This window comes from Syngnathus floridae, chromosome 6 (genome assembly GCF_059516105.1).
Source record: "Syngnathus floridae isolate MCC-2025c chromosome 6, RoL_Sflo_1.0, whole genome shotgun sequence".
Classification (NCBI taxonomy): Eukaryota; Metazoa; Chordata; class Actinopteri; order Syngnathiformes; family Syngnathidae; genus Syngnathus; species Syngnathus floridae.
Genome location: NC_142418.1, coordinates 7,175,831 through 7,185,366, shown reverse-complemented (window position 1 = coordinate 7,185,366; position 9,536 = coordinate 7,175,831). Strand labels below are relative to the sequence as shown.

The 9,536-nt window shown below is 38.5% G+C and overlaps 1 protein-coding gene across 1 annotated transcript; it reads left to right on the top strand.

Annotated features, from left to right (window-relative positions):
* The first annotated feature begins 238 nt into the window (after window positions 1-238).
* Window positions 239-2,011, top strand: LOC148396235 (lithostathine-1-beta-like). The gene is made up of 7 exons (XM_088378541.1): window positions 239-307; window positions 435-497; window positions 605-623; window positions 721-815; window positions 951-1,094; window positions 1,558-1,663; window positions 1,750-2,011. Exons 2-7 carry the CDS (start codon window positions 435-437, stop codon window positions 1,824-1,826), a joined length of 504 nt encoding a protein of 167 aa, XP_088234667.1. The 5' UTR covers window positions 239-307; the 3' UTR covers window positions 1,827-2,011.
* The last annotated feature ends 7,525 nt before the right edge of the window (window positions 2,012-9,536 follow it).

Here is a 9,536-nt window from a genome sequence, read left to right as displayed (position 1 = left end):
GAGTTGGCTTTGCTCTCCAAAACCTGTTTGTCAATGAAAGAATAACAATAATAAACGAGTTTTGGTTTGGATGACATGTTTTTACATACTAATTGTGGGGTTTAGTCTTACGGTTTCAGTTTACTTAAGATCCGTTTATGTTTGAAAGATCTGTATGTAAGATCTGTGTGAAAGATTAACGATAATAAACGGGTTTTGCTTTAGTCTATTGGTTTCTGTGACACATTGAACATTCCATGACAGCCAACCCAACATATAAAAGGGATCGCCATTGGCATCGTCAGTATCAAACATCACAACTGCAAAGGTAACTTTTCAAACTCAACTTCATGAGGCTCTTTAACATTTACTAATTTCTTGATTCACAAGGTCAAAGAAAAATGATCTGCCAATTTTTATTGCTAGAAATATGACTTTTTTTCAATATTATACAGATGGCATTTGCTCTACGCTCGTTGTTCCTCCTTTGTGGTATCAGTGGACTGCTGACTGGGGTCGTAAGTGTCGTTCGCTGACTTCAACAATTTACAATGGTCTTTGATGTATTGGTGTCTTCATTTGTTCCAATAATAATATTTTAACCATGTGCTTTTCTTCTTCAAAGTGGTCTTTCCCTGCAATAGGTTGGTAGTTGTGACTCACAAATACTTTTTCTAGTTAGATAAGAAGTAGCTTTCCTGATTTGATTGACATGCCTCCTTTTCCTCTGGAAAAAAAAAGGTACTGCTGATGTCGCCTGCCCTGCAGGCTGGACTCAGTTGGACTGTTCCTGTTACATTTACCAGGACGAAGTAAGGACCTTTGCAGATGGAGAGGTATGGATGACAATAATTTACTGCTCTTACCATCCGTCTGGTAATTGGACATTGTGGCTAAATATTTTATTTAAATATTAAAATATTCCTGGTGTATCTTGAACGTGTTCATCCATTCGCCCTCCACCCCTGCAGGCCGTGTGCAACATTCTTGGTGGAAATCTGGTCTCCATTCGTAATGCCCTGGAAAACACAATTGTTCAACAATTGATTGCTGCAGAGGATACCGATCCTGCCAATCCTAACCTTGCCTGGATTGGACTTCATGATTCAATTATGGTAAAAGACTGACCAGTTCAAATGTTCTCTTGTGTTCAGTAGAAATATTTCTGTCACTTAGTCCAACAGACTCCATCTTATCGTCACCATCGTAAAGTAAGGAGGTGTCAAGTTGAGAGTCTTTGGCAATGCAGGGTTAGGATCTCATGAGGCTGAAAAACCACAATGTCATCCGTCTCTGCTTAAAATTTGACCATATCAAATATGGATAGTTTGGTGCTTAAATCCAACTTTACATTCAATCAAATTATCTTTCAGAAAAAAATGGATATTTAATAACAATTAAACTGACCCTGTGCTCCAAACTCTGTCCTCAAACTCTAGCTTGACTCAGTTTCATAATGACAGTCTGTTTCTAATACCATTGAAACACAATGTATGGATTGCCTTGTGACAAACAAACAAACAATACATGCAAAGTGCTGTCGTCATGTTTAACTTGAAATGTAACTTTGTCTTTCAGGATGGTGACTACATTTGGACTGATGGCACAGTTGAGAATTTCCGCAACTTTGGTACAGGGGAGCCCAATAACGCTAATGGTAACTGTGTACAGATGGATGAGACGAGTAAGTAAAATCAGTCACCAAATCTGTGAGTTTGACAAGAATTCAATGCTGTAATTAATACATAATCATTTCCATCTTTCTTGCAGCTGGACTTTGGCAAACGGGTGACTGTGAGGTCGTAGACGAATATGTTTGCATCCAGGAGGCAAACCGTTTCCACTAATAATTACTCATTTTACCATGATCTGTTCCTGAAATCATGATGAGGCAATATCAATCTTTTTTGGTGTCTGTATTTTTTGGATTAACTCTCAAATTTTTTTTTCTTTCCTATTCCTTTAAGTATTGCTGACAACAAATGTGTACTCAAATGTGTCAAGTACATAAAGGAATCTGTCTGCATCAAAATATGCATGTTTGTCTTTTTTACGCACTCCTTACTTACTTACAAACTTACTGTGTATATTGCTTAACACAAGATTTTTTAAAAAAAATAATAATAAAGAGATAACATAACAACAATGAATGGACACAGATGACCACAATGCAAACCACTGCTACGGACGGTCTTCTTTGATAAAATTAGGATGTTTAAATTTATTGCCAAAAATGTGTCCAACCCAAACAAACCTCTTTAATGTTGCTTTTGCAAAAACGACTTAAATTTAAAATGCAGCCGCCAGGCTTAGGAACATTTACCTCATAAATAATGACACACCCATCACAATCTTCCATCGGCTCGGAGACAGATAGATGGAACAACCTTTGACAGTGGAGACAATTATTGGTTGGCATGCAACTAATCCTGTTGAATCGTCTTCTGACAAAATGGTTGACATGTGCTTGTCACATTGTGCGCCCTATTGTTTAACTAGGAGGATTTGTCTTGCAGCTAATTGCTCTTGGCAAACCAGTCAGTCAATTCATTTCATTCAGTGCATACTCGCAGAAATGTTCATGATGATGATGTTCATTTTAACAAGTCTCTTGTAAAGGACACAAAACTGCTATTGTTTAGTGCCGCTTTTTTTATATTGCTACACGTGTAGATAAGAGCATCTTGTAATGGTTTGCATTTTGTTTCAAGTCAAGAATCAGTTTAGAACCACTTAGAACAACCAACAGCCAACTCATTGTGTTTGTTGCTTCAGGTTTTGTTGCTACATCTCCAAGTCTTGCTGTGGTTTATCTTGGTTTTTGTTTACCATTTTAAATCTTGATATGAGTGTCTTATTTGTCTTTTGGTTTTGGGAAGTAAATGTTTAGTGAGCATTCTTGGCTTGGTTACCCCTGCTTTGCTGCATTTTGAGTACTCCTCATTCCACCAGAAAAACAACCTGTCACATTGAGGCTTCATTAGTACCGTATTTTTCTGACTAAAAGTCGCTCCGAAATATAGGTCGCATTAGCTATGAAATGCACAATAACGTGAATTTTTTTTAATATGTCGCTCGAAGTATAAATCGCATTTTGGGGTCCACGGAGGTGAAAGAGAGCTCCGTAGAGTAGGACCGGGCGTGCGTAAAAGCCATGTCCGAGCCCCATCCACCGTCCCCGGCCCCCGACTTCCATCCACGGAGCTCCGTAGAGTAGGACCGGGCGTGCGTAAAAGCCATAATAGTTTTTCAAACCTTGTGTCACTCCAAATGCTTTAATCCTTCAAACTCTTCGTCCTCCGTGTCACTTACAAACAAAGCCACTAATGATGCCGGTAGTACGTGGGGCCCTTCGTCATCTTCGTCATCCCGTGATCGAATCTTTGTCCTTTATGTAAACAACCACCGCGTCGCGCCGCTGACGTCACTTGAAATTCAAATTACAGTAATTCCTTGCTACATTGCTGTTCATTTATAACGGTTTCGCTGAAAAAAGTCACATATAAGTCGCTCCTTGGTATAAATCGCCCCTCCCCACCCAAACTATGAAAAAAAATGTGATTTATAATCCGAAAATACGGTATGTATGTTTAAAATTCCTCCAACCGCACCCATCATCCCCACCATACTTTTGATTTTCATGGGTATACATTGCAGGCAATGATAAAAACAGTCATTTAATTTATTTTGATTAGGGTGGATTTTGAATTTTTCCCTCTATCTGCATTGTTTTCTTCTGTCACTTTTACTTCAGTTGAAGTAAACTCGGGAGGCGTGGCTCAGTGGTGGAGTGTTCGCCTCTCAACTCTGAGGTTGTAGGATCGACGCTCAACCCTAGTGACCATGTCGAAGTGTCATTGAGCAAGACACTGAATCCCGATTTGCTCCCAGTGTAGACCTGGCAGCACCTTGCATGGTGGCAGCCTCCCATGGGTGAATGTGATAAAACCCTTTGGGCACCACGTGGTGTAAATAAAAGCGCTATATAAATGCTGTCCATTTAGAAGCCTTTTTGCCAAATAAGCCCTCTGGACTCAGTCTTATCACCAGATGAAAGCACGGAGGTGTAGAGTTAGATACTGTATGAAAGAAGAACACAGATATTAACATTTGTCAAATATTCACTGTGAGGTTTGTTGGTTCAACTTTGTAACACAATAACGTTTTCATCACATTGCAAATTCTTGAGCACTCCAGTCGCTTGACCTTGCCCTCCAAACTCTGACTGCAATATCTAATGTGATATCAGTTTCATAACGATACTGTATGTTTCTATTGATGATGAAACACATTCAAGATTGATTACATTGTGACAAACAAACAGCAGATGCAAATCCAAGTGGCTGCTATCTTCACATGTGACTGCTTCAAATAGGAATTTTGTCTTCCAGTGTGAGGACTACATATGGACGGATGGCTCAGAAGAGAATTTCCTTCATTTTGACACAGCAAATTCACAGCCAAACAGCAGCATTGGGGACTGTGTAGCAATTGATGATGCTGGTAAGTTAAAATCAGTGATCAAAGGTAGCTAAAAAAATAATGCTCATCACATTTATAACTTTTTTTTTCTTAAAGATGGACTATGGGAGACTAAGCTGCTCAGCCCCTCTCGTATAGGTTTGCAGAAAATATGTGCATCGTAGCTACCACTAATTGCTCCTCTTACCATCCTCTTCACAAATGGAGTTTCCTAATCATGATGACAAAGTAGACAGCATCAAACTTTAATGGTGTCTTTACATTTTATTTTATTTTCACCACAATGTTCAGTTGTCATTGGCAATTCATTTGTTGTGGCAAAGTGCAACTCTATGGGAAATAAAAGGAATCTATCATCATCAGAGCATGCTTGAATTTATTTATCTACACTTTCAATTTGAAACTTGGTGATGTTGTTTGCTTTAAATCTAATCAGTTACATTCATTTGAATTAAAAAGTTACTACCACCTTCCCCATCAGCGGCAGCACCACAGACAGCACCTCCTCCACCACCAGCAGCACAGACAGTACCTCCACCTGAACCAGCAGCACAGGCAGCAGCTCCACCTGCAGCAGCAGCACAGTCAGCACCTTCTTCTGCACCAGCAGCGTTCTCCCTCATGAGCATCACCGACAGCACGTCCACCAGCAGCACAAACAGCACTGTCATCATCAAAACAATTAAACGTCCGCCAGCAGGTGAAAGTGACACGCAACTACCGCAGCATCACATAAAATGAAAAGAACCTGCAGGTGCATATTAATAGAAAACACAAGCCAACGGTGAATTCTTCCATATGCGTGCACTAACTAATAGTCACCAGTAGTACTGACTACTTGACTAGATTGTTCCATTTGTTTGCAATGGATTAAAATAAAATAAAAAACATTTAAAAAAGTAGAAGGCTGTTTTTGGATTAAAGTGGGCGGGATTGATTTTGGTGGGCTGGACTGTTTCTGGAGTAGTCCACCCAATGGTTCTGCGGCAAACTGCCTCTCCAATTAACTGGATGAGATGGAAGCTGGTTGCCAGAGAATGCTGCTTTTGCTGGTTCTGGTCAATCGTGTGTTTGTTTTTGTTAGTTATCCAATATCGCTTAGTAAGTTATTATGATTCTCCGGTTTTGTGCATAATTAAACATAGTTTTCCTTTCTTGTGTAGTTAGGATTACTACCTAGTATTGATTGTGTACTTTTGTTTGCATTTTGCAATTAAGTTTATTTTACGTCAGTCTTTTGCTGACATATTATTAAAAATAATTTTGTTAGCTCATGTTCTCCAACTCTCTTGTATCAATAAATATAGTGTTTGCGCTTATCATGTTGTAGCTCTGCTTTGGGTTTTGACTTTCTGGGCACACGATCGTGACAGGGGATGTTTATTATTTTTACTGGTTCTTTTATCACAAACAAGATATTTAGGTTGCATTACCTGACATGTTTCGGCATGTACTTCCAGCTTCATCAGAGTGTTCATCAAGGCGGAAGTATAAGCCAAAACATGTCAGGTAATGCAACCTAAATATCTTTGTGATAAAAGAACCCGTAAAAATAATCGACAAGCGAAAACAAAATGAACATCGTACAACGAGGGTAGGGGTGTCCAAACTTTTTTCAAGGAGGGACAGATTTAATAAAGTGAAGGGGCCCGGGGGCCAATAGTTTTTTCAGACATGTTTTAACGGCAAAAATTTCATGCAAATGCACACTGGTGTAAAACAAATTTCATTGTCACAATTGTCTTCATTTTTCAAATGACAAAATACCCAAATATAAGCCATTCAGGCAGATGTGAACAACTCTAAAATCACAAATTCTGCCTTTCATTCATATCTGAAGAGTCAGATAACATTGAACAAACGGTTTGAAATACCTTACATTTACATGAGTTGAAAATTATTTTTGCCTCATGAACATTTTAAACAGAAGTTATAAGTAATGCAAATTTGTCTGTTATTATTAAAACTTAAAACAAGTGAGTTTTGCTCTTGTCATTTACAATATATTTCAGAAAGTAATAGTTTGTGTCATGTCTACAGGTTTATAACATCAACCTTATTCGTATGGCCACTTCGTAATGTTTAATATTAAGTAATATTTACTTTTTATTTCATTTTGACTCACAGCCCCGCGTGAAGAATCGCTGTTGTGATGCCATTTCAGCTCGGAGCTGCTTCACTTTATCAGCGCGGTTACTCCCTGTTAGCTTGTCGTATGTGTCAGCATGTTTAGTCTACTAGTGTCGCTTTAGGTTGAAATCCTTAAAAAAGAAATTAGACAAACACAATTGCCTTGATTTTCAGCGAAGTAGTAATTCCCATTTCTCTTGAAAGCGACGGCCCTCAATGTCAACTGTCCTCGTTTTTTTGCAGTCGCCATTGCAGAAATGAGCGGAGAGGGGTGGTGCTGCCACTCTTTGGTAATAGGAGGAATTACAGGTTCAAGTTTCATTTTTTTATTTATTGAGTTTGACAGTTTGAATTGCATGTAAATTTGCGAGCCACGACCCAAAATGCAGGCTGGTCAGTCACAGCAGATCAGGCTAAAACTACACTTTGTTCGCTGCTGTTGAATTTTTATATATATATATATATATGTGTGTGTGTGTGTGTGTGTGTATGTGTGTGTGTGTGTGCGTGTGTGTGTGTGTGTGTGTGTGTGTGTGTGTGTGTGTATGTGTGTGTGTGTGTGCGTGTGTGTGTGTGTGTGTGTGTGTGTGTGTGTGTGTGTGTGTGTGTGTGTGTGTGTGTGTGTGTGTGTGTGTGTGTGTGTGTGTGTGTGTGTGTGTAAAGAATTTTTTTTTTTAATTTGTTTTATTTTTTTTGTCCATACTAAGAACTAAAGACTGACTAAGTGCAATTATTTGATGACGCACTCAGGAGTTTTCATAATTGTCGGTAAAGCCATTGTCATAACAATTCCATAGGGCCAGTCAAAAGAACGGAAAGCTGTAATGTCAATTTGTTGTTTGATTGTTATGCGGGCGATCCACTTGAATTATCTCAGCTATGATAATTATTGTGCTTGTGCTTGTCAACTGTGGCCTGTTCCCAGGGTTCATTTTGACATCACTTTTTACTTGTATTTGTCTTTAACAATAACTGGACTAAAGTGAAATCGAAAGGGTAAAGTTTGAATTTATCCATCCATCCATCCATCCATCCATCCATCCATCCATCCATTTTGTTTGGGCTACCTGACACATCGCATCACAGTAACCAAAAAAAATTGCCTCTCAAAGCATGAGACGTGCTCCCCATGGATATACATCCGTTGCTATTAATTTCTAATTAATTCAATGAAACTTATTTGAATTTAAATCCTCATTTAAATCAGGAAAAAAAAACACCTTTATCGTGGATATGGCCACTGGGGAAGTGCTGCCAGTACTACCTTGGCATCCACCATATTTCTTTGCTTCTTTTCATTTTGGGGACATGCTGCTCTTATGGGTTATTGTCGTGCCGGCCTCTCACTTTTAGCTTTTCTAGAACATGTTTTGGGGTAATAACTTTAGAGGTAATAACTGTGTATGTTTTTTTTATTTCTTTCTTTTACCCCCTGTGTGGGACTATGCTAGGGTAAACCAAAATACTACTTACAGCAGTCCTGGGTGCTGTGAGGTTGTTTACTAACTTACTAACCAAGTAATACTTGGACCATTAAAGCTTGAGTCCTAATTTGGATCATTTCACGGTTTCTTTGAACATATCAATAAAAATGCAAACATCAAGACAAGGTGAGGAAAACTTCATTCATAGGCACATTTCATTCACAGGGCACCTGTACAAAACAAAGATCATACCAATCTTCTCAGTATGGAGAATGTAATCCATACAGGCTAGATTATTGCAGCGCTTTAGCAGAAAAAAACACTTTGGAGGTCTTCAGTTGGTATAAAATGCAGAAGCTCAGATTTTTACTGGGGCATTACTCGTGGAGTTATGACCATTTTACCTTAGTACTGACCTCTCTTGACTGATTCCTTGTTCATATTTGAGCTGTTCTGAAGTTGTTTCTTAAAGGAACTTGCCGACATTATGTTCTCATGCCATCTGTGCACTTGGATGGGAGCAGCTCAAAAACTCAGTATGAAGTTGCTCAGAGAATAAGCCTTTTGCAGTCAAGTACCAACTTTGTGGACTGTACTACCTCGTGAGGTTAGACAACTGCTCAGTTTAGGGCTTTGAAATGAAAACATTTGTAAAACCAAAGATGCAGATTTATTGTAGCATGTATCTTGTTTTTATCCATAACAATGTTTTTACTTTGTCATACGTATATATTTTTGAATTTTTTTTTTGCAGTTTTACTTATCTTAATTTATACTTGTTTTCTCTCATATGTACAGCACTTGCCACCGTAGCAGTTTGACTGAAAGTGCTTCAGAGATATTAAATGTACTGACAATTTTTTGTATGAATGTATATTGCATTTAAGTTTAAGATTAGTCCGGAAACCAGTCTCACCCGTTCGCTCTTTTCATACTTGACGTGCGCTAAGGTGAAAAAAGCTGCATATCTGGGTAAGCTGTGTAATTACTCAACAATGCAGATCTTATTTTAAAACCTCTCACCCAAAACATCAATCAAGTAAGATGAGAACCAAGTTAAAAGACTCGGTTCACGTGGTTTTTTTTTGTTTGTTTGTTTTTCTTCAAGTGTAGAGACTCTTGCAGCAAAGCAGGGCCAAAAGTTTCTTACTTTATTAAGACATGATTGAGATTTTTTAAAACGTGGCTCAGTGGTATCCCGTACAAATTTTTAGCGACCCAGTTGTGGTTGTACATTTTACCAAGATTTTTGGAGGTAGTATTTCTTCGTGCTCTATTTGGGTTGCCAGTGACGAACTTTTCACCTGTACATCCTTTAAAATGCTGAGTTAAAAACAGCCCATTTTTTTCACTCAGCAGTTTTATGGCTTGATTGCAAAACAGCTTCTTCTGCTTAATTGAGTTACTGCATTCTTGACGAACAGGAACTCATAATCTTGTTTTGTTTGTTTGACATTTTCTATGGGTGACACTGCCGTCATATATGCCTTACCAAAACTGTCAACTGAGCATATATAATGC

Coding starts and splice junctions, on each gene's coding strand:
- LOC148396235 (XM_088378541.1), top strand. CDS start 435: ATGGCATTTGCTCTACGCTCGTTGTTCCTCCTTTGTGGTATCAGTGGA. Junction 816..950: donor GGACCTTTGCAGATGGAGAG/GTATGGATGACA, acceptor CCACCCCTGCAG/GCCGTGTGCAACATTCTTGG. Junction 1,095..1,557: donor GACTTCATGATTCAATTATG/GTAAAAGACTGA, acceptor TTTGTCTTTCAG/GATGGTGACTACATTTGGAC.